Source organism: Pyrus communis, chromosome 12 (genome assembly GCF_041283825.1).
Source record: "Pyrus communis isolate YQ-2024b chromosome 12, ASM4128382v1, whole genome shotgun sequence".
NCBI lineage: Eukaryota > Viridiplantae > Streptophyta > Magnoliopsida > Rosales > Rosaceae > Pyrus > Pyrus communis.
Window position 1 is genome coordinate 10,037,160 of NC_142576.1, and position 25,587 is coordinate 10,062,746.

Consider the following 25,587-nt stretch of genomic DNA (forward strand, 5'->3'; position numbering starts at 1 on the left):
GAATCTTGGTTTTTCTCTGTAAGTCATATTCTCTCACATTACTTTAGTCTAAAGAAGCTGGCAAAATTGAAATGAACAGTATTTTAAACCACATTTCAGTTTATTTACAAGATTACCACTCAGGTGCTTTTAACCAACTTTCTGGCTTCGTTTCCACTTTCTCAAACCCTAGCAGCCACAACACCATCTCTGGAATAGCATCGGCACCTGCTTCCTAAAACCAAAACCACACAAACTCAGCTTCATTTCTGTAACTCGACAGCTTCGATGAGATGAAGGAGAAGAGCAGAGAGATGGGCTCGAGTCGGCGGGCGGAATAGATCTTCAGGGATTACAGTGGTCGGAGAACCAACGCCGTCCACGCTTTAACTAACGGTACTCCGATCTCTCTCTCTTTCTCTCTCTCTCTCTCTCCTCCGTTTCTCTCTCTTAATTTCCTTTTGGTTTTGGAAATCTCTGACCTTTTGGGTGATGTTGCTTTCTCATGTGGACAGAGAGAGAGAGGTCGAGCAAGGTTTCGTTGATTTCAGTCAACTTGGGCTACCCCCATCGTCCGGTAAGGTATCAATCTCTTCCTATCCTCACGCTTCTCTGGTTTTCGCTTTGATTTTTTTATGCAAGGTTTGAGATTTCTTTAATCATACAATCAGCTTGCCCTCAATTATTCTTTCACTATATTTGACTGTTGTAGTCCTCTTTTAGCTACTCAAATTACACAATAAAAATCCCAAGAAAAATTCTCTCACACTGTAATTTCCCTCAGATCCCTCGGTGATCCCTTCTCTCGCTTATGTCGTCTTTCGCATCAGGAAGGCCCGTGCGTGGTTTTTTGGGTGGGGATTTCAGATTTCAAGCGGGAGAGAGGCTGTGCTTCGTTACGATCGGGCCAAGCTTCTATCTGCAAATCGAGGCCCCAGTGAAGCATAAGCATTACAGGCCTGCGGTGAGTTCTAGGTCACCTCCTCCTTCTCCTATAAGCTTTCCTATATACATCAATATTAAAAGAACAATTTCCAATATTTAATTTCACCATTTTCTCACACTTCCCGTTGATTGTCCGTTGAATTTGCAGGGAAAGAAGAAGGAAGGAAATGCCGCTAGGTACGTCACCAGGTCACAAGTTGTCAAGCAGCTTCAAGTCAGTCTTCCCCTCTTCAGGTCTGTCTCTGGTATTCAAGTTGTAATTTCTGTATTTTCACATGATTTATGTAATTTATGTTAATCTAGGGTTTAGGGTTTGTGCATTATTCGGATTTGGCGTTAGTTGCTGTTATCCAGATTTTGTATCTTTATGTGGAAATGAGTCGTAGCTGGTAAATGAGAAGCAGAGTAAGCAAATTACGGAGATACCTCCAGAAGAGTATAAAATGCCCCTGGTATGGATTGAGTTGGAAATGGCTGGTGAGGGTAAAATAATGTATGTTCCTTTTACCCTTTTGTTATTTGTGGATAAAATAATGTATGTTCCTATCATGGTTTCTTTTTATTCTCCAAAAATAGATTTTTAATACGCTGTTTACTGAAATTTCAGTCCTTGGAGTGAAGCTCCTTATAAGGATGCTGCAGGGAGAACGGCATCTGGGAATTTACCTCTTAATGCATTTTTGTCTGAGGTATCTTCGTTTTCATTGCTACCCTGTTTAAATTAGCTTACATATGCTCTTCATGAATTTTTTTTTTCCATTTATTTTGGATGATATACATGTTTCCATTTTTTCTTTGTGTAAAGAATCTCCTTAGCCAATTGTAAATTGTAATTATATCTTTGTTTTTTTGTGATTCCAGTGGGCCCTCATGACACTGTTAAATCCAAACCGAAGTTTGGCGAATTTGATATATGTTGGATACAATGGCAGTCCTGCTTCATCTATCCATGTTACTAGAAGAAGATCAGTAGATCGTAAAACGCAAAAAACAGAAAGAAATGTTAGCTGCTTCGTTTTTGGTCCTAAAAATGCAGGAAAATCCCCTCTTTTAAATTCATTCATAGGAAGGTATGGCTTTCCCCCTTCACTATACTCAACATAGTTAATTAGTTCCGTATATTATAAATGTGAAGAGAAAGGGTACTACCATACCTAATCCCATTTTCTGAATATTTGGTATAACAAAATTTATTGGGTGATAACTTCCTAGCTCTCGGACGCTGTTATAGTTCTACACAAATGAACTATTTTGCTCCTGAAACTACCCAATTTTCTTTTCTTTTTTCTTTTCAAACTGAGACAAAGCTCACCGTGTCTGCTATCCCTTTCCTGTTTGACTCTGGTCTATCGTCCATTTTAGAAAATATTTGTGGTGACTGTAGATTTATTCTTTCATTTGGCTTTGTTAATTTGTTGTTGCCAATTTTGACCTCAGGCCTTTCTCAAAGAGCGAGACTATACCTACTGGTGAGCGTTATGCAGTGAATGTCATTAACCAGATTGGGGTGAGTACTATCATATATAACACTTTTTGCTTTGAGAAAGGTAACGGGTAAGGGAGGTATGGGTATGGGTTTTTAGGGAGGTGGTCTGGTGTCAGTGCCTTCACGGGGTGCAGGTGTGATATGGGGGAGAGAGGGGAGGGGGCTGGTTGCAGAGAGTGGGGGTGTGATTTGGGGGAGATAGGAGAGGGGGTTGGTTGCAGAGAGAATGTGACGGCGGGTGCACGATTAGGGGGACAGAAAGAGAGTTGATTGGGTACAAGATTTGAGGGTAGGGTTGAGGGAATGAGTGTGTTAGCTGCAGAGAGATGGTGGGGTTGAGTTAGTATCTCTCCCTTTTTGTCGCTTCTCTCTTCCTCCATCTATGGCATCTTTGTTTTGGGGTCAAAATATGTTCGCTTTTACATAGAAATTTGAGTGGTTTATTCATTTATTTGGGTTTTTGTAGCTGATGCATATTAGGTTTTGTGTTTCTGGGTTTTATCACTAATTGTCAATTGGATTTTCTGGTTTCAAAAATAGGTGGAGGCATCGACTAATCAGCTGGCTGATCAGCAGATGCCAGTGTATAATCTTGCATCGAAGATTCTTTGTCGGGTTATCAATGTATCATTGAAGGTAGTATGGTGACTGCTCTTATAAAGAAAACTAAGAATTTTGGATTTAATTGTTTAGCTGCTTCTTTTGTACTCAAGTTATTGGGCTTTGCGAGGGAATAATATGTTTCTTTCAGCTGAATTATAGGCTGAACCAGACACTGATGAAGTATTTTCACAAGTCACTTTACTTCCCGAATCAAATGTAAGTTGGCTTGAGGATTCTGATTTATTGTGGGCGGGTAAAACTGATTATGGGTTGCGATTCTGATGGTTTGATGTTATAAATTTTAGCAAGATGAGAATGCAGTGGAGAAGGAAATAACATAGGGCGCGCGTCCTTAAACAGGAAAAGACTTTGGTTAGGCAAAGCCAAATTAAGGAAGAGAATAGGTAGAGGCTAAAACATAATCAAGTGGAAATTTTAGGTACAAAATGGGCAGTGAGTCAAGAAATTATACAATGGTGTCCAACTACTTTCCACCACGGCCACTTTAAAAGACTTAGTTCTTTTTCCAAGTGAAGAAATAAAATGGCACTTGAATCGTAGAAATATTAACATCTAGACTCAAATGAAAAGAACTGCATATTTGAAAGGAAAAAAACACACCAGCACACACTTGAAAATAGCTGGAAATATTGGCAAACCTCACAATGTATATGCACGCTTTAGTGATATTTATAATGAGGATATTTATATTAGCAAACCTCACTTATGCCCTGTACACATTCTACTGTTTAATTAATGAAGAAAACGATTCTCAATGTCTAGCTATTCATTTATTATCTTCAATGATTTGGAAACCTGCTACTATAGTTTTCAGAATGGTTATGTCACACCCTGCTATTCTTCTTGTCACAATGGGGAAGGTTTGCATGGTTGTCACTCTTCGAACAGGTTAGTGGGTTTCTCTGGATTTTCGTTTTTCTCTATTGGGTTTCGATTAGTTCTCAAGTTTTTGCGTTTCTTGATTTGCTTTTCGCATTTGAACATACAGTTTTTATTTCCTCATGAATCTGATCTGCCTTTTTCAAAGATTTCTCTGGTTAGAACTTCAATCTACAAGCTTTGTGGCTAATCAGAAGCTACCGTATTTGGATTTTGCTGGTAAGCATAAAATTATATATATATATATATATATATATATATATATTCATTAAGTTTGTATAATTACATGGGTGTTCTTTGAGTGCTATGTACATATTTCCTAAAAGAAACTGATTTCTCACACTATTTTCTTATTCTGCACCTTTGTTGAATTTTTGTCCTTTTATTTATTTATTTATTCAATTCAAATGACCAAAATAAACACGAGTGTATATGGAGAATAATGAGTATGCGGAAATCAGTATCATTTGCTAAAATGTTTATCTTTATAGCTCATGGTATATATGAGTTTTGTTGTTGTTGCTTTTCTTGCCTTTGCATGTTCTGCTCTGAAATTTATAAATACATAGAATATTGTAATTGAAAGAAAAATAACTTTGGACCGAATTCTACATACTCAATTTGACAGAAAGAAGGTTTCGAATCGGACTATTGGAAGACAAAATGGTTATAATTGTTATGACAGGATTGAGCATGGTATCTTTAATTATGCAGATGACCATCTGTTTTACTTTGATTAATTTCGTTGGTCAGTGCATATCATCGATAATGTATTTAATAAATGATGTGGAAACAGTGTCTGGCTTCAATACTACAAGTGTATTATCCGTTAGATTCGACAATTATTAAATCTTTTAGTGTAAATTTTAACCATTTATTTCCCGTATCATTCAATATTATTGAAGTACTTTCTCTAGAAACCTGCTAGAAAAAAAAATTGATGTAGAAACCTGTGAAAAGCTCAATGCAAGCATCTCAACTCAATTACTACAAACCCTATTCAAGGTGAAAGCTGTTGTACACTATGGAATTGCAGGAAATGCAGATCCCCAACTCCAAATTGGAGATGTCACCATCCCTCAATTTTGGCCTCATACAGGCCTTTGGAATTGGCAGGTATAAAACACTAATTTTCTTTAGAAAATTGGCTTTTGTTTGGTAATCTTTTTTTAATCCCAGTTAATTGAATATCCAATTAATAGAAAAATGTATTTGTACCAAATGCCATTTCAATTGAATGGTTGGTGTATTTGTTCCAAACGACATTCGAATTAGATGATTGGTTTATTTGTTCCAAACCCCAATATAATAGTATTTGTATTTCTGCCCATTTATGGATGATTGCTGTAGCTGCTATGATTGTCAGATTGTGTATGTTGGCTATTGCTTAACTGAGCAAATAAAGTCAGCAAAAAAGTAGATGCTATGTTAGTGTATGTCAATGGGGAGTGTAGCTATGAAATATATGATTACATTGATCAAGGATGATGAGTATAACAGAGTCCTAACTGAGCAATGTATGTTAGTGACTCAGTGTAGATGCTATCCTTTGAATTTAGTGAGTTCTTTTGGGCAAGGGTTAACAAGTTTTTTTTTGTTGAATTTCTCTTGCTTCATTTAATTTTTTTAGATGTACAAGAGTAGAAGCCTTCCGTGCAGAAGCTTTACATCCTCCCTCAACAATTTGTGTGTCTTTCTGTCAAAATTATTCATTTCTTCCTGTATTACAGTTTCAAAAAGGATTTCCATATTGTCCCCAGTCAACCCGAGGGTTCTATTTGATTTCTAAGAATTGTGGGAAAGAACGGGCAAATGCATCTAGACGGGTGGTTTGGTGGTTAGGAGACTTGGAGGGCCAATGGAGGCAGTCTATTCTTCCCATATTTTCTTTTTTAGGTTAGTATATGCAGCTTTAAAGAAATGACGTTATATCATCGCAATCTCATTGCTCGATTTTATTCAGCGTTGGTTTTGACATGATAGTATCCTGTTAACTATCCTATGGAACAAATTCACAATTTCTCATATTTAGACTCAAATGCTAATAGATTATGAGTGGTTTTTAATCTTTTGATGATCTGGCATCCAGTTTGTAGAATTCTCTTATGCCGGGTTTTATCTTTCTTATGTTGTTTTTTTTTTTTTAAATTAATTTTTTTGGAATTTTCAGAATTTTGGGTTGTTGGAGGCAGAAGTTGGTTGCTTTGCTTGACATGATGAGGTATATAATTATACACCCAAGTGACTTTGATCTTTATGTTTTTAATAATTGAGAAAGAGTAGTGTTAATAATTGAGAAATCTGTGTTAGACATGTTTACATGACAACTTCATCTTTGAGATTTGTTTGGTTTTGAAATCCCATCAAAAGCAAGGGTTTTTGTGCGATTGATTTTGTGAGGGAGATAAGGCACGACCTTCTAATTTGGTTTTTTCTCCCTCATTGTTCAAATTCCTTCTAAATCTTGCAATTTGCCTTTCTAAATTAGCTTAAGAAATATTTCGTTAATTTGATCATTGAGATTGGTTCTGAAACTCCAATTTGTTTGAGCAATGACAAATTGGGATTGGTTTTTAAATTCCCCATTGAAAAATACATAGCAATTTCAGCTACTGTTTGTTAAGCAAATACATAGCTAATAATTAATGTCTGTTTACTCTCAAAAAACCTTTCCCAAATCCTCAAATGCATAGCTAATTCAATTAAACGCACATTTGATTGATGCAATCAATGTCAGATATTCCTTGGGAGTAAGCATTGTTCAAATTTAATTGCAAATGGCAGCTGAAATTATCTTATTTATTACCACTATTGATTTGGATCTGTAATACACAATGTTTAGATCATTTGATCAGTACTTACTTTAGTTTAATACTGGCAGTTTGGCTGTGATCGAATTGATCCTGTCTCGAATAGTGTGGCATGTGAGATGATAACAGACTAATAGAGGAAAAGGAGTTGATGCATCTGTGTTTGATTTACAAATTTTGGCAGGTCCTGGCCATTTTTTTGGTTTCCCTGGTGATATATATCTATCTTCATAACCAAATAGCGATAACTTCGAGTTTCTAGATGTTTTGATGTGTTTTGAGTCCTGCATTTTTGTAACGTCTGTGCAAGTTGTCACTAAAATCTTTTGGTTTCTGGCTACTTTAGTTTTTCAGCATTGTATTGTAGTTTTTAATTTATCTTTGTTGGGTAGAGGGCATGTGCTGTGGGTTTTGGTGTTTAGCGAATATTCTGAGCTTCATTACTATTTTAATGTTTCCTGTCTGCCCTACAATGAAATGAACATTACAATAACCAATATAACAATAAAATCAGTCACAGATTCCAAGCATAATGCATCAAAAGTGCGCTGAAACATAATTCTAAATAAAACGCAGTTAAGCAAAAACAGGGTAGATAAGCATATTGTGAGATGACCGATTCCAGAATGCATTTTAACAGCTTTATCCAGGTGGTAATTGAGAACATTATCAAGTATAAATGACTGGTCATCAGCTGGCAGTGCATCCCCATCATTGTACCCAAGCACCAAGCAAAGATGTCTCAATATGATTCGTTAGTTAGTTTTCATGACACAATTTCAATTTCTTTGCTTTCTTTGGAAATTTGTGCGTTTATCTTTGTTTTTTTGGGTTTGCTGATTTTCATGTGCTTTGTATTCATGATTGTTTATTTTGTAAAGGAAATGCGGGATATGATAGAGATGCAAGCAAATTTCTAATCTTTGTCTATCCGGTTTTCACTTTGTTTAATTTGATCTAATTTAGCCTCCTTTTCGTTGCTTTTAAGGAAACCAAATTAAATCTGCCTTTCGATCTTTGTATGTCATGCTTATGTTCTCCTTTATTGGGAGACTGATTTACTGTTTAAAATTGGTTACATTCTCTTATAGTTGCCCTTTTTGTTGGTTCTGAGAAAACAAAGTGGATTTCTATATCATGCTTACGTTGAAATGTTATACCTGCCAAAACCATATGTTGAAATGTTGGATAGGTAAACATTTTTGTTCTACTTTTAGGACTTCATTAACCGTTTGGAAGCGCAGCCAACGATTCGAGAGCAGAAGGGGAGCAAGCATGTGAGGTAATTTTTTATGTTGAATTAAGTGGTTCTGAATTCAGTCGAACATTTGTGTGCAAGTTTGGTTTCTATATCTATCGCGATTCATGTTTGCAGTGATAGTATTGTAACATCAAATCCTAAAATGTATTGTGTCAAGAACCAATAAAAGGAATGTAATGTGTAAGTGCGTTTGATTATTCAAATGCAAAATTTTTAATTTTTAGAACGAGAGTTGCAATTAAAATTAACGGAGTGCTGAGCAGAAGTTTAATTAATTCAGTGTTGATAAATGATTGAAGGTTGCTCTATGATTCTATTACTGTTTTGATAAGTATAAGTTTAGATAACGAAGGGGATAGAATGAAAATGAAAGCTTAGTATCTGGTGAATAATATGTTGGCATGTGTGTGTGTTCTCTTCAGGAGAATCGGTTGATGTTTTTAATTGTATAATTTATTTTCCTTGGTCACAATTTACGTCCGATTGCTTGCCTTCCCATAGATGGGTTAAGTTGGACATCCAGAAGAATTTGTTTGCATAAGAACTTTTTTTCTTTTTCTTTTCGCTGTGATCTGTTTTGTTAAAGGTGATGATAAAGATTTATCAATATTGTTTGTTCGGAGTTAGGTGGAAATTGGGAGGGAGTAAATTGTGATTCTAAACAGGACCATCGTGAGATATTCTTTTAAACTATGATTTATTTTCTTTGCTATAGTGCGGAAGACTTGGCTGCTTGAACAAGAACGACTGCTGCAGGGCGTTCTACATGTTTTTGGCTTTAAACATTTTTGCTTCAAGACTTAGCTGCTTGAACAAGAACGAAACACCATCTTAACTGCAAGGCAAAATATGTGTGGACTGCATGTTACTTCTGTTTCTTACGGAAACAGGTGTCCTGCATGTGTTTTTGCTTTGCACGTTTGTGCTTGAAAACTTAGATGCTAGAATAAGAACGAAACAGTTTTTATGTTGCCTAACCTAGAGGATGTATATTTTGCCACATTGACTACAACGGCAAGATTTGTGTGTACTGTATGTTACTTCTGTTTATTAGGGAACCAAAATGTTCAGTTTCATCCTGTTCATTGTACAATGTCTTTTCATGTTAGCTCAGTTGAATGTATATAAAAACGAAGCTGCATATCTTACGGACCTCATTCACTCATCTATCCCTTTCTTCATTTATGATTGCGTTGAATTTATTCAGGTAAAATGTTTCTTATTCATGCAGTTCAGGGTGATGCATTCAAGTCCCGCAGCAACGCGCGGGCACATTTTCTAGTAACACTCTAAAACTATAAATATGTGTCACATGAGTGACATCACTCAATTTCTTTTACTCCATTCATAAAAATGTCAAAGTGTGTTGGCCATATGCCAAATACTAACTCTGTCATTTTAGTAAACCTAAGTCTCTCTTTCACTAGAGCCATCGATAATCAACCTCGTTTCGTATTCCCAATGTCTAGTTCGGTCGTAAGTCTCATTACATGAAACTTCTATAGCATGATGGTTTATTATATATTTGGTAAACAAGGATAAGATAAATAAGAAATAAGACTCAGATCAACTACCCTTAGTGAAACTCACATTACTTGTCTATAGAGTATTTGAATAGTGATCTTAAATTCAGGACACTTACTTCTAGTTCCTTAGGTTTTAGAGCTAGTTTGGTATTGCTGTGTTTTGAAAAAAAAACTGTTTCTGTTGTGCTGTGAGAATAAGCAGCTGTGAAATAAAGCAGCAGAGTGTTTGGTAAACTTTTTTGTAAAAATGCTATTGGGGAAAAAAAAAAAAAAAAAAAGCAGTATTATACTGTTTGGTAAACTCTATGTAAAACAGATGTGAAAAAAAACCGGTTTTTCAAAGCTAGATTTTGCAACTTCTTGTTTTTGGTTTTTTTTTTTCACCCAAAACTGTGAAAAAAAAGCTGAAGCTGAATGTTTACCAAGCACAAAAACAGCCCAGCTTTTTTTGATACCAAACTTTTTTTAGAATCACCTCATTACCAAATCAGGCCTTAGTAGATGCCAAAAAGTCGAGAATCACTATAATTTCTAACAAACAAAATATGGGGTTAATACAAAATCCGACTTCCACTCCAAAACCTTGCAGACTCTAACCCATTGAATTTGCTTCGACAACTGAAACCATGTAAGGTAAAGGATTACCATTTAGGTTGGTGGGTTAGCATGGATTGGTATTGGACTGGATTAATTGGATGAGGCTTGACTGGATTCATGTCCATTGATTGGTACTCACTAGCCAGCAGGACTCGACTGGCTCTGGTTATTATTATTTTGTTAAATATTAAACTTTCAATGTTTTCAATATAAAACAAAAACTTTTAATAAATTTACTCAGAAAAAAAAAAAAATTAAGGAAACAAAACTAAAAATAAAAAATAAAAGATTAAAAACAACAAAGAGGCACAAGGCTGGTCTTCCTAAAAAAAATAAAAAGATTGAAAACAGAGGCACAACGCAGGTCTTCACTCTGCAACAACACCATCAACGACCCGTGACCCACATCTTAAAAATCAGACCTCTAATTCACCAGAAGAAAGGAGATGAGAGAATTGCGTGAAACGAATAGGTGAGCTCGCCCGAGTTGGCACCGAAATTGAGAAAGAACATTGGAATTTGCTGCCATAATAGAGAAAGAAGAGACGACGCTCACGAAGGCTGAGGGGATCAGCTTCATAACCCAAGGTTGTGTTATTGTCTCAAATACCGAACTCTAAATCCAGTAAGTGATACAATTTAGCTCATCAAACATGGGCTAAGTTCCAAGTTCAATATGAAAAAAGATAACTTGCGCTAGTCAGCCCACCAAACGACCGCTTAGGGTTTGGCTAGGGTTTAATTTGTAACTTGGGCACCTTGTTGGGATCCAATATATCATATTAAGACCATCTTCAACTTTTTGCCTACAACCTAAAATTTTTAACCTAGAAACAGCTTTTCTGCTCTGATCCTTCTGGCCTAAAATTTTAGCCCCAGATTATTAAAGAATGAATTTAGACTATTTTTTTTTCTTAAAGTAACTTTTTTAAAATAAAAAAATTATGTAGACTATCCTAATTTAATTTTATCAACATTTTAACCTAAAAATATTTAGATTCTGACAAATACTGAAAAATTATTAACCGACACCATGAAACTCGTTAAACACTATGAAAAAAATATGAAACAAATGAAAGATTTATATTTTTTTTTTTAATTATTTTACTTGTTAGATTTAAATTTGGACCGTTAAATTTTTTTTTTTTTTTTTACTGTTGAATTTCATCAAATTATATCTTAACCGTTGGATTCAATGAATTTATAAGTATAAAACCAAATAAAATATACATATATGGTGGGCCAGCCCCACTAATCCTGGGCTAAATATGGCTTCCATTTGAGTTTTAGGTTTTAGGCCACATTTTAGCCTTGGGTTGGGTTGGGTTTTGGGGGGAATAGAAGTGGAAATCGGAGTTTTAGCCCAGGGTTCGAGAAAGCCTAAAGTCAACATACCTAAAAGCTCTTTAGAACCCCTCTTTTACAAAGCAAGTATTGCAAGGACCATGTTTTATCCATGAATTCTTAACATACCTTAAACTCTTGTAATTAATATAATGTCTCAGTTGCACCCTGTATGATGAGATAAGTGTTATGGATTTAGATAGTGCACAATCTGTTCGTTACATAGTTGTCACGTAGTGTCACCGATTGCAAAAAAATCTCACCAAAAATTAGGCATGATGGCACGTGATTCATAGGTTGTATTATCCAAATCTTTCCCCTCATATACAAATCACTTACCAAACTCAATATATTCTTAAACCTTAAGGATGACAAACATAGTAGGGAATTAACGGGCCCAAATCCTTCCCATCATATTTACAATCACTCCTACTACCCCACTGAAATTTCAAATCAAGTATCAAAGTGGTTAAGAATGCTATGTCCTCAAGGCGTCATAATTACTTATCTTTCTGGTAAGTCTGTCCTCTGTGTTAGGCCCATTTCAGTTAGCTGCCACAGGCCCACAAACCTACCTGGCATTTTGATTTTGCAATCTTCTCATTTAGACATTTATTCTGTTTTTTCGACTCTTCTTCTCATAATACAATATTACACGATAATTCGATCCATTTATTTTCTAGGTCATCATTAAAAGATCATCCTTTTTTTTTTCTTTTTTCTTTTTTTTTTAAATAAATTGAATCTGAAATCGATTGTATAACATTTATTTAATAAATAGATGAATCATATTTTTCATTTAAACACTTAAATCTTAAAAATGCTAATTGAACTGTTAAACGATTTTATACTTGATTATTTTTTTCAGATTTGATCCTTAAAAGGTGACTTAGAAATTAGATAACTCTAATCATCAAACAACATTATATGATGAAAATGGAAACCAAGAAAATAAAATAAAAAGATTTGAATGTGAAAGTTGCTAACACCCCTTTTCTCTTAAATCAATGCACCTAATTACGCACTTTTCAACTATTTTAGTTCCATTATTTAGTGCAGACAAGATTCTAAATTACGCATGTCAATGAACCTTACGTAGAGTCCCTGTCCAAAAAGAAAATGGTCATATATATGAATGGTCGGTACAACCGTACAAGGCACACTTCACTTTATCTCAGATTTTGGGCTTTCCGAAAAAATAAGAGTTGTAACCATTTGTATTTGCAAGGGGTTTTTTTAATACAAATGGTTTTTTACTTCAATGATGAAAATGAGCTGAGTTCTTACATAACATAAGAGTTCGAATTCTTTCAGTAACTAATCTAATATCTAATCTAATAAAATCTATCATATTTTACCCAAAAAAAAAAAACTATTTGTATTTTTATCCAATTTGTGAATGCCACTTCAGCAAATAGGGTTTGGCATTGTCCTCCGTTCTGTAAATTCACAACAACCAAAATAATAATAGTAATAATAAAATAAAATCCATCACTTTGAGCTACAAATCTTAGGTATCTACGTTTTCTGCATCTAAAGGCACTTGGTATTTGGTATATTCATGAACAATTGAGGGAGTTTAAAAATAGAAAATAAAATAATAAATAAATAAATAAAAAGAGTATTCCTTGAAGTACTTTGAAAATTTGTATATAATTCCGATAAGGTTGAGTTGGATTTGGATTGGATTGGACAATTGCCATGCAATTTGCACGTCATGGTTTAGGACAGCGAGATTCGTAAAAGGTCCAACAATGCATTACGTATACGAAGACAAAGTTTAGCGACGCCCTTTGGACTATAAGCCACTAAATTTCAATGTAAATTGCGTCACGTTGTTAATTTTGTCAATTGTTTCATCAAATTGAACGTTCTTACGTTTATTTTGTAGCAGCATTTGAGTTTGTTGCATGTGTGTTTGAATTTCAATTCCTCCTATAAGAATTTCAAGTATTTACTAATTATAATTGTCAGTATGGAATTTATTTTGAAATAAGAAAAAATTGAGACAGAATTCACGGTGGCGCTAACTGAAAGTTTAAAGGCTCAAAAATCAATAGAAATTTCAGAAAACAAAATAGTATAAGGTCTAATATTCAGGAGACATTTGCTAAAGCTTTCCCTTCATACCAACTAGGAAGAGTATCTAACATTTTATTCTAAACAACCACACACCTCTATTTTTTTTATTAAATTTCAATTCATCCTATAAATTTGTAAGATTAATTTTTACTGATTTTATCATCATCCCATAATGTTCTTGCTAATAATGCTCAAAACTTGCAAGTTAACAAATTAAAACAATAACCATTGGTGGGCTTGGGATGTAGATTAAAATGAGAAGGACTCAAGGTTTAAGTGGTTTAACCCTCAAAATTATACTATATCTACTGTGTCGAATGATTGATTTCAATACTACAAATTGTGATTGGCTAAGATATAGGCACCCAATGAACCCATGCAACCTTTCTCTCACCTTCCTAGCACTTAATGCGCCATGGCATACTGACAACTTTTTACCCACCAGCTGAACCTTCGGCAGTGAAGTGACATTTGCCCAGTCGTAATCGCACACCTTTTCTGGATGAGGCACGTCGAGCGCCCTGCTCGGCCTTGGTTAATAACCCCGCCTCCCCAGGTTTCATCCTGACGGTACCTTTATGTCTCATCCTAAGCCTCTGCATTCAATTGCTAGTCGTCATGTTCTTAATTGACGTCTGAGTAGGCCTTGTCCTGAAACCTTGTGCCATAAAGTTGTCAGTCTGCCCACGTACCCCTAACGGTTAGAAAATACTTTATTCAGGCTATCAGGTTTGGCGCTCAGGAACATTTTCCTCTAAACCCCTTGGACCTTTGGCTTCTTAAGCTTGTTTGGTCTTTGATCTCACTTTGAGCTTTTCGTAGCCTCTCTTTTTAGCCTGCACCATTTTGTGCGCCCAAAAGTAACCAGTATTACCACTTGCAATTAACATTAGTTGATCAAATTAACCAAAAGCTTAAAGGAAAGTAAAGAAGCTTAAAGGAAAGAGGTAAAGCATGTAAACCAGCTTAATATCTTATAAAGAGCAATCATGATACATTTCAAAGATAAGCGCCTTGAATTGAAGAACCAAAAAAAAAAAAAAAAAAAAACACAACTAATTTTAGAAACATTAAAAAGGAAACGCAAAGCTCAAAGTTGGGAACACAAAACAAAAGAAAAAAAAAGAAAAAGAAAAAAAGAGTGCCTTTGAAGATTCAATCACACCCAGCCACCAGCAGCAGCAGCAGTCTTGATGAAAAGAAGTTTCTAAAAAGCTACTAATAAATATGTTTTCATTTTCCTATGCTATACTTTACCAAGCCCCTACTCAAACTCGAATGTCCACTTTTGACAATAGGACTTGACATTGCTTGTGAAACAAAGCATTATATCCCAACCCCACCTCCCTCTCCACTCCATAATGCTAATCTTTCATCAACATTCACCAATCAAATTTAGACAATGACTCCCACTCATTCTTCAACCTCTCCTACCAATGTCACCCCGCTTCATGTTTTGTTTGAGGAGAAACCAACTCGGAAACTTTGATGCAAGAGGAGGAGGAACTAAACTCGGAACCTTCGATGCACGAGGGATTAGTCTTAATTACTAGCAAATATTCTTGGTCGTTTGAGTTACAAGTCATTTCGGATGTTGTAAGAAGTACTCTTAATCACTGACATCCAAACTCGAGAACTCAGATGCAAAATTGTTTGAGTTACAAGTCATTCTGCATTTCAAAAGGAAATTGGGAGAGTATAAATTATGTTTTTTTTACACAAATAATTCAACACCAAAATTTTGCTGCTAATTAAATACAAAAAACAAATGAAATATCACATTAAATCTACACCGTTAAATATTATAATTAATCAGACGATGTGAACGCCGCCGAAGCTGTGTTCGGAGGAGGAGGTTGAGATCGTGACCATGCCATTGCATTCAGAAACTGTGTCCTGCAAACTCATCAAAAGATGTGAGGTGCTGAAACTTGTTGAAGGCTTTGTTCTTGGCACGATTGGGACTTCAGCTTCACCCACCAGCATTTGGACCACACCTCTCATTGCCGGTCTACAATTTGGGTCAGGATGTGAGCAAGCCAGCCCTACCAACAACACATTCCTCATCTCCCCCTCATCAAATTGCCCCTCCAGTCTCGGGTCCGCCGCCGTCAACAGCCGCCCATCTCGGTGCAATCCCCACACCCACTCCACCAAGTTATTACACACACCAACTTTCCCAACCCCACTCACCTCCCTCTCAATTGGCCTCCTCCCACTCCCCACCTCCAGCACCACCGCCCCAAAGCTAAATACATCAGTCTTCTCAGTTGCCCTGCCTGTCAACAAATAATCCGGCGCCAGATAACCCATTGTCCCGGCCGCCACCGTGGCATCCGGGGACTTATTGTGCTCGATTTGCCTCGCCAAACCGAAATCCCCCAAACGGGCATTGAACCCTTCATCCAGCATTATATTGCTGGTCTTAATATCTCTATGGATCACCTGGTTTTCGCACTCTTGGTGCATATAGGACAAAGCAGAGGCAACTCCCAGTAGAATTTTACGCCTGTGAGGCCATGGCAGCGGCGTTCTTGCCTCGAACAGTGCTTTGTCCAGACTGCCATTCGGCATCAATTCATACACTAACAAAATTTCGCCCTTCTCGTGGCACCAACCTTGGAGCCTCACCAAATTCCGGTGCCTGAGAGTTCCAATTGTCGACAATTCCGACAAGAACTCGTTCTTCCCCTGACTGTTGTGGCTGCACCTCTTCACCGCAACAATGTCGCCCGTGTCGGATAATATGCCCTTATAGACTGTTCCGAAAGCGCCGTGCCCGATGATTCTGTTGGCATTGAAGCACTTGGTAGCTGCCTTGAGCTCCCTGTAAGTGAACTCCTTCGGCATTTTAATGATATCCGAAGCGATATTCGAATCCGATTTCTTGACTAGTTTGACTTTCTTGGAGTACACCCAGATCAAAACCCCGGCGAACAGAGCCAAAACGAAAGCGGAAGCGGTGACAACTCCGGCGACGGCTCCCGGACCTTCTCTGCAGAGATGGTTATGGCAGGAAGAAGACGACTTGCTGTTCTTCTGATTAGTACTGGTAGCATTACTAGAAGAAGACCCACTTGGCGGAATTGACGGCGGTGGAGATTTGACTGAACTGGCAGTTGGATTCATCAGAGTGGTGGTCGGCGGCGGCGGAGACCCGGATGGCGAAACAGGGGAATCGAACGACGAGCTGAAGCTCCACCACTCGACGCTGTGAATCTCCGTGCTTCCCTGGGTCGACCCGGAAAACCCAACGTACATAAAATCGCTTACGTACTGGCCCAGATCGAGAGAGAATGATAGAACCGGGTCTGTGGGTTTCAGATTCGAGTACGAAACCGAGACGTTGATGACCCCACTAGAGCCGTCGTACTCGATCCACGAGTTCACCAGATCGCCGCTCTTGAGATCGATGTCGACGGAACTCAGATCGCTGACACGTGTCGAAACCATGGAGTTCAGATCCAATCCGACGTGGTTCCCGTTGATGTCTTCGAACTCGACGTCCATGAGTGTGTCGAACTCGACGGCGACGAAATCCGACCTGGTATCGGGACCCGACTGTAGGCCGAGGGACCCGCCCGCTTCTCCAAGGGCGGAGTCGTCGGAAGAAATGAGGAAAGCGAGTCCGCCGCCGATGGAGGAGGGGTTAAGATTGGTGACGGAGAATGAGAAGAATGTGAAGAAGCTCGCCGGCAACGGGGAAGAGGGCTGGCGGAAGCGGATGGGTTTGGCGTATAAAACGCGGCCGGCGCCGGAGTTGGGAACGGTGAGGTCGCGGGTGAGCCGCACACTCCCATTGTTCAGGTGAGCATCGCCGATGAGCTTCAAGCTGCTCAATGTCAAGGTGCCGAAGTCAAATTCAGTGGTGGCCGCGAAGGCGAATACGGCTGCGTTCGGAATGCAAAGAACCAGAAAGTAAAGGAAGCAGTGACAATCCAACATTGTCAATGGCGACGAAGGAAACCCATCAGAAAATTTTCTGTGGTGTGTGTTGAGATGAAGAAGAAGAAGAAGATTGAAATGGAATGAATGAATCACGGGTTTGGGTTTCTAGACAGAGAAAGAGAGAGAGGAAAGAGGGGAGAGAGAGTGGGTGATGGGGAGTCGTATTCTTTGCCTTAAAACAGAACAAAGTGGAGGAAGCAAACAAGGAATATGAAGGAGAGGATACAGGACAGTATCCAGAGGTGACAAGTGGAACAACAGTGCGCCACGTGTCCTTTTGCAACGGTTATTTTTTCGGTGGTGATAAGAGTAAAGAGTAATAGATAAAGGGCGTTCTGGATAAATCTTTAAATGTGATTATGATACGTTATGTGTTATTATATAAATAATGAAAATTTTAATTTTTTAAATTATTAATTTTATTATTATACATATTTTATTATTTATATAATGATACGTAAGATATTATTCCGTATTCTCGTCGCATTAAATAAAATCTTTCGAATATTGGCTTTCTGGCTTTTACGGAAAATTTCTGGTGGCACGTTCGGTGTAACGAGCATTCGTTGTCACGCTACTTTTGTTTTGTTTTCTTACCAATTATTTTGCTTTACTAGTTGTGAGTCAATGATGTCACCAAATTGTCAATTATCAATGTTAATGACATGGAACTTTGAGATTTAACGGGACGAAAATCCAGATAGATTCTTTCGTAATATTCAATAAATATTTATCATGTATTCAAAAAAATAATACAAAGAAGATTAAAATTTTAAATTAATTTTACAAATTAAATAGTGTATCACCAATAGAAAATAAACATGTTAATTAACGTTTAAATAACAATACAATTATCAACAACCACATTGTTGGGTTTATAAATTTAGTTTTGAAATTTTGGTTTCCCTAGCATTATCCTTTAAAAAATATCATACTCTTCAACTCTTATCAACTGCACAGTAAATTAGTTATAAGAGACAATCTCTAAAAAAATGGGGTTACAAATATTTTTTTTGGCTTTTTAGTCAAAATGGTCTTTAAGATTGGCAGAACTCCACGTTTCGGTCCCTAAGATTTGAAATCGATAAAAGTAGTCCATGAGTTTGTATCATCAATCACTTTGGTCGTCCATGAAAATCTCCATTAAATAAAGATAAAATGACGTAAATACCCTCAATTTTTGTCAAATCATTTTGGCCCATTGTCAATTAAATTGATGATATTTTTGTCATTTTGATCTTTATTTAATAGAAATTTTCACGGAATGACCAAAATGATTGATGGTGGACAAGCTCATGGACTACTTCTATTGATTTCAAATGTGAAGGACCAAAGTGGTGAGTCATAGCTAAAAAGTCTTTTTATTTCCTCCAATGCGAAGCTAAATAGGGGGTTTCCGTATCTTTCTCCACATTCTTTAGCAAAATCAAGATAATGTTGTAGTTATACTCACTTTATCCTTCATTATTAAAAGTAGGCTTTTTAGCCAAACTGGTCCCTGAGATTTGCATAACTCCTTACTTTGGTCCCTGAGATTTGATATCAATAGAAGTGATCCCTGAGATTGTCCACCATCAATCATTTTGGTCATTGAGTGAAAAATTATGTTAAATAAGGATCAAAATGACAAAATTACCCTTAACTTAATAAACAATAAGCCAAAATGACTTGACCAAAATTGAGGGTATTTTTGTCATTTTATTCTTATTTTATGGAGATTTTCCAAAGAATGACCAAAATGATTGACAGTGGACAAACTCAGGGACCAATTCTATCTATTTCAAATCTCAGGGATCAAAATGAGAAGTTATGTAAATCTTAGAAACCATTTTGGCTAAAAAGCCTTAAAAGTACAACAATAACAAAGAGTGTTGAAAGTGAAGATATATAGATCATTATTTAATAGCATTGACAATGAAGATGCTATTATAAGATGCATGTTTTATCATGGTAACGTGATGGACGCCATGATTATGGTGCTCTTAAGTGAATTTGTATACCTCCAAACCATCTCCTAAATCCCACACCCTATCTCAATCTCTAAGACCATCTCCAATATTTGAGTTAAAACTTAAAATTTTTAACCAAGAAAATTTATGTTTTTATCCAGAAACAGTTTTTAACCTCCAACCTTTATGGGTTAAATTTTTAGCCTGAGATTATTAAAAAATGAATTTAGGATAATTTTTTTCTTAAAGTAAATTAAAAAAAAATTATGTAGATTATCCTAATTTAATTTTATAAACATCTTAGCCTAAAAATATTTAGATTCCGATATATATTGAAAAATCACTAAACCGGCATCATGAAACTCGTGGAATACTATGAAAGAATATGAAACACATAAAATAATTTTTTTAAATTACTTTAGTCGTTAGATTTAAATTTGGACAGTTAGATTTTTTTTTTTTACTGTTGAATTTGATCAAATTATATCTTAGCTGTTGGATTCAATGAATTTATAAATATAAAATTAAAAAAAATACACATATATGGTGGACAAACCCCACTAACTCAGGGAGGAATCATTGACTAAATTTGGCCCAGAAATGAATTTTAGGTTTTAACTCATATTTATTCCAAGAGTTGAAGTAAGTTAGAGTAAATTTAGAATCTAAAATTTAAGTTTTACTCAATTTTTTTTTTTTTTTTTTTTTTTTTTTTTTTTTTGCATAAATTAGATGTTTTATAGATCATATGACGTGATGTGAGAAACACAATTAACGTTTACGTGAAAACGCTCATGTAATTTACATAATTAACTAACTTTTGAGTTTGCCTAAATGACCTACATATAGTGGAAATCATCACATCAACGTTTTATGTAGAGTAGACATTGACAATGTAGAGTATAGGGCCTATAGGCGCCAAGTATGGAATACTGGCCAATCATCTTCCTTTTGCTTCCTCATTAAGCACGAGGCAACATGATGAGCCTGCACACCCCTTAGGGCATTTGCGTGGGTTTTACGGCTGTGTACTAGTTTCATAATTTCATTCCAACTCCCGGGAGATGGCATGTGGAATGTTCGAGTTATAAAGGAGTTACTGTGTTTTTGTGCCATTTTATTTTAAAAAAAAAATTGTAGAATTTACCGCTGTATTCTTGACATTTTTGAAAGCTGAAAAAACTCACAAAAACATTTTAGTTCTCATGATTATCAACGTGTGATACATTAGCACCAGTTATTGAACCCAAGACATGTGCCGTGTGAAATTATATGGGTTTGTAATTTATTTCCAACCATTGTGTCATCCCATGGTAGGTGTGTTTTTGTGCCATTGATTGTTGAATCGACTATAAATTACTTCATATGCTTGATAAAGTAAATGTTAGGAGATTACATTTATGTATCATTTAATGTGGTAAGTAATGTGTATCATCTGTCATGTTAATTGATGAATTTATATTCATTGGATTTTGATTTGCCACATATAATATGACACACCAATGTGGTACAAAGATATAATCTCCTTAGCATTACTCGTTGTAGGAAAAAAAAAAAAAAGGATTGTTTAATAATTAATTTTTTTGCTTGTTTTTTGTTTTACTATTGTTAGATATAGAAGGAAACTACAATTAAAAAGAAGGAAATATAAAAGAGTGGATGAAGAACGATGGAATGATTGTAAAACATTTTGTACAAGGAAAGATAAATAAATACAAAAGTAAAAAATAACAACCAAAATTATTTAAAGGTATTGTTTCATAATCATTTCGTTTTGTTTTTGTTTTTGTTATTGAAATATAGTGTGTGAATTCAAGTCTTTTTAGGTTTAGCTTTTATTGTCAAATATTGTAATTGAACCACACACGCTCAATCTAGTTTTAGGCTATATTCTGATTATGGGATGTTGCTGCTGGAGTAAACGTTCAAGTTGTGGCACATTTCACTTCAAAAAGTTTGTTCATGCATGTGGATTTCATGTTTGTATTCATGTTGCATTTTAACTAGTTTGATTGTCTAGTCAGTTTTGAGCGTTGACTACCAGTTGTTTGGGCACACAAATTAAGACAACCTATATGGGTTGACTGACACCTTTTTGCTGGTGGTCAATTTCTGGCCATTAATCTGCCTATATTTTTTTTTGCAGTTGACAAGCGTCATTTGCACAAGTTAGCTGATGGAAATCAGGTTTCCTCTGGTATATCTATGTTTTAGGGTTTCAGTTTATTCTCTAAGGGGTTCATAATTTATTTTAGAGTAAGAGAGTTGTCTTAAAAGCTTTGAGCTTGCCTCTTCTCCATTTATGAAACTCTAACGGTCAAATCTTCTTCAAGCATTAAACACCAATTATTAGGAAGTAGGTTTGCATTGTTTCCATGGTCTAGCATTACGTTTCAAATCATTATTTAGACCTTGTTTTTGGATTCTCGTCAGTGTCTTCCTTTAAGTATTTGTCTGGAGAAACTGATTAATTATTGAATCCAAATTTCACATAACCATCATTGTCATATCATTTGCATCGGTTGTGTTGGTTCTCGGTGCCACAAGATGATGGGCTTAGGAGGAGTTACCACTTTGTGAAGACCGAAGGAGTCCATCTCATGTAAGTCAAGGTTTTACAAAGCTATAAGTTGCTCCGTAGATTACAATCTAGGAATTGAGCTTGTGTGGATACCTTGTATGAAACTTTTTACACTAGTGGATTAGACTCAGTGGTGAGTCTTCAGTTTTTTAACCCAAAGGTGGGGTTTTTCGGCCAAAAATTCTTTGTGTTGATTATTGTTATTGTTATTCACATATCTTGTTAATTTGCATGTAACTCATTGACTCTAAGGTTTGTAAATAGATATGTGCTTTCAACTAAATTTCATAGAATTTAAATGTGCACTGAATTGGACCTTTGTTAACTAGGGTTACATTAGTAAACCAGTTATAATTGTTTATTTTTTATTTTGGTAAACTAACAAATTTGATCTTAGTTGACTAGAGATGTTGACTAGTCAGTCAAGTCTATATTGAATTTTAAATTATAGGATATTTTGCCTGATACCAATTTCATTGTGAAAGTAAAGTATATGATGTTAAGAAGAATGAAGAAGTGAAGGAATGATTGTGGGATATATATATATGTGTGTGTGTGTATGTGTGTGTGTGTGTGTGTAGAGCCTATGTATTAAGTGACAAACCAAATCTATTTTAAATTGTTTTCATTTTGGGTAAATTACACATTACCACCTTAGGTTTAAGGTTTATTGCAACCTTATACAACATCTTCAAAACATTTCACTTTCATACCTCACGTACTATTATATTTCAATATAATACATTCGTTACATTTTCCATCCATTGATCCGTTAAGAGCTGACATGGTTGCCACATTTGTGCCACGAGGCAAAAAAATAATTTTTTATGCACTAAAAATATTATAATAATTTACCTTTAAAAAAAATACAAAAAAAAAAGAAAAAAAAAACCTTGAAACCCCGAAACCCATCTTCCCCGACACCTTCTCCATCTCCTCCACTATCTTCACCTCTCCCCCCATCCAAAAAACCCACCCCCACCTCCCCCTGCGCCTTCACGATCAAATTCCACCCCATCGCACCGCAAATGTAATTTCCGTCACTCTCTCTCCTTCGCCCATTGATTTCTCCCAACAAAACCACCACACACCACCATTTTTTGATTCCCGAAAGGCTGACCCTCCATCAATGGCGATTGCATTTCAATCCCCTCCGACCTTCTCTGCCTTCTACTGTCGCACCTGTGGAGCTTAAAATAATCCCAAAAATTATAGAGGCGACACGTGGACTTTTATTCAAGAAAGACAAGATTGCCCTTAATAAATGGGCAGGCTTCTCAGATGCTCCCACGACCAGCTGACACCCCTGGAGGTCTCAGCACCTGAAGACAACTGCCAACAACTCACCTGACCTTGGCAAGGAATTAAAGATAAGGATTAATTACCCAAATCCTGTCTTTAATATATTCCTAATTGAAGATTGACTCCAATAAAGTAAGTAATCCTAATTTAAATTAATTAGGGATAATTACCCTATTATCTCAAGATATTATCTCCTATTAAATATCTTGGGAATATTTAGAGAATATCTCTCCATTAAACACTATATGGCCGGTCCTAGCCCTATAAATACCCCACATTCTACCAAATTTTGAGAGCTTTTGCAACCCTAAAAAAGCCCTATACACTTTACTTTCTCAGAGAAACTAAGTTAGGCTTTAGAGATCCGTTGACCTAACCCCCTCTCTTTGATCAAAGATGTTGATTGTTTTGCAGGTGCATTTTCATCAAGACTGAAGACGGCGGAAATTTGCATCGACAAATTGGTGCTTTCATTGAGAGCTGATTCAAAACACTCAAAGAAGCTTCTCGCATTTGTTTCTTGAATTTTCTATTACGTTGAATTTCTCACACGTCGTATCAATTAATTTTTCCTAGAAAAGTTTCTTGATCAATCCCTGGAGAAAGGATACAATGGTAGGAAATTCAGAAACTACAACGAACGGAACCCCGTATGTTCAAGGATTTGGACCGGAAAGTGGAGACGAGGACATAGCCCCACGTCGAAGGTCCTCAAGGCTTTACACGACGGTAGGAGAAGCCCCACCGCTACCGCCATCACCGTGACCCACCAGGCCATGGCATCATTTCCACCTTTGCAGTGCTGCACCCTACCAAACCCTAGGGTACCAAACCTTAGGCAGGAGGCCTAGGTCCACTTCCAAGCCCATGAGCAAGAGGCCCAAACCTTGGTAGCTGCCACAGCAAGCCTTGGGCAGGAGGCCCAGCCCACTGTAGTAGCAGGCTTTGTTCCCCGTCAGGCTCAAACTCGAGCCCAGAATGCGGCAGCTGCTGCCAGCCAGGCAGCTCAACAGGCCCAGGCTTAAGCCACTAAACCAGCAGGCCATGATGTGGCAGCCCAACGGTCAGGAGAGTTCATGGCCATGTAGGCTCAATGAGAGCAGGTGCTGGTCCAACGTGTCCTGCGACCTGCTCCGACGACCTGACCCATGGCCTAATCCATTCCGAGCCACCTCTCTGACCACAGGTCCCACGATCGATTCAGGGTTACTTTCACCCTATTTTTTTTGCAGGAATGCCTGCTTTGGGCTCAAGCTTTATACCTACAGTCCACTATACTTCCACCACACATGGAGATGCCCATCATCCAAGCTCTTCTAATCCAAATGGCGAGCACTACTTGCCCCAACAGGTCGCCAATTTGACGAACGCCCTCGCGCAGCAGACCATCCTGGTGAACTAACTTCTCGAGCTCATCGAGATGCAACGTGGCTCAGACGAGGTGTCCTGAAGCAGGGCAAGGGTGGAAGAATGTGACTCATTTCAACGACATCCGGGCAAAGAGCCGCTCAGCCCGCCATAAACTGTGTGTTCAGGTAGTGTGCACTCTTGTTTTGGCCCTCGGGGAAACATTTTCTCCCACCTAAATACGCAGAGAAACGTTCATTTCTGACTTGACTCACGAGTCAGTGTACATTCGAGGTTGGGTCCACACTCTGACGAGCACTTAGGACATTCTAGGCCAAGTGTCCACTAGAGGCTAGGCCTACAAGGAGATCCTCCTACGAGGCAACAGAGTAGGCAACCACCTGACGCCCAGAGAAGAGCACGTGAGTAGTCCAGCTCAAGTTCCACTAGCAGCCCCCGTCAAGAGCGACGGCAAGTAGTACAACATGAACCACGTGCACAGTAACTGTGACACAGATGAGCAGGATATGCCAAAGAGCAACATAGATCAGTAAATCAACACCGGGGGTAGTTGGAGGTTCTACTACCTCACCAGGAGCAAATCCAGAAGGAAGCACAAAGACTCGTAGTAGAGCAGCTGCACAGATTCCAGCACATTAACACTACCCACGATGCCATTCGTAAAGATGTGGCCAATTTCAGCAGGTCACCCTTTACAAACGAAATCGAGCAGTCATAGCCACTGCGGAAGTTCAGCCTGCCACATTTCACATTATCCAAAGGAGATGAAGATTCGGACAGGCACTTGATGCACTACCGAACTGCCATGACATTTTATGCCAATGATGCGGGATTTATACGCACACAAATTAAACCCTCTTTTTGACAATTGTAGTATAAGTATAAGTAGGGATCGTTCTGGACCGG

At 37.2% G+C, this 25,587-nt stretch overlaps 1 protein-coding gene and 1 pseudogene across 51 annotated transcripts; one reads left to right on the top strand and one right to left on the bottom strand.

Moving 5' to 3' along the window:
- The first annotated feature begins 133 nt into the window (after positions 1–133).
- On the top strand, positions 134–9,141 carry LOC137745043 (uncharacterized). 50 transcript variants are annotated; one of them, XR_015954404.1, is made up of 18 exons: positions 158–375; positions 495–561; positions 764–943; positions 1,073–1,158; positions 1,228–1,417; positions 1,532–1,613; positions 1,786–1,994; positions 2,362–2,431; positions 2,951–3,046; positions 3,162–3,229; positions 3,842–3,922; positions 4,023–4,132; positions 4,950–5,029; positions 5,644–5,809; positions 6,084–6,134; positions 6,795–6,907; positions 7,941–8,005; positions 8,700–9,141. XR_015954404.1 is itself a non-coding variant. In XM_088681994.1 (16 exons), the coding sequence occupies exons 5-15, from the start codon at positions 1,368–1,370 to the stop codon at positions 6,128–6,130; spliced, it is 1,020 nt and encodes a 339-aa protein (XP_088538120.1). In that variant the 5' UTR covers positions 158–375; positions 495–561; positions 764–943; positions 1,073–1,158; positions 1,228–1,367; the 3' UTR covers positions 6,131–6,134; positions 6,795–6,877. The 50 variants fall into 50 exon arrangements, 4 of the variants coding, with proteins under 4 accessions (XP_088538117.1, XP_088538120.1, XP_088538122.1 ...); XR_015954416.1 differs by having other exon boundaries at positions 164–375; positions 1,073–1,138; XR_015954427.1 differs by having other exon boundaries at positions 165–375; positions 1,235–1,417; positions 4,919–5,029.
- A 6,067-nt stretch (positions 9,142–15,208) lies between these two features.
- LOC137745808 (L-type lectin-domain containing receptor kinase VIII.1 pseudogene) lies at positions 15,209–17,807 on the bottom strand (annotated as a pseudogene). The gene has a single exon (XR_015954513.1). The product of XR_015954513.1 is annotated as an L-type lectin-domain containing receptor kinase VIII.1 pseudogene (transcript).
- Between the last annotated feature and the right edge of the window lie 7,780 nt (positions 17,808–25,587).

Coding starts and splice junctions, on each gene's coding strand:
- LOC137745043 (XM_088681991.1), top strand. CDS start 791: ATGTCGTCTTTCGCATCAGGAAGGCCCGTGCGTGGTTTTTTGGGTGGG. Junction 1,995..2,361: donor TTAAATTCATTCATAGGAAG/GTATGGCTTTCC, acceptor TTTTGACCTCAG/GCCTTTCTCAAAGAGCGAGA. Junction 3,047..3,161: donor TTATCAATGTATCATTGAAG/GTAGTATGGTGA, acceptor TGTTTCTTTCAG/CTGAATTATAGGCTGAACCA.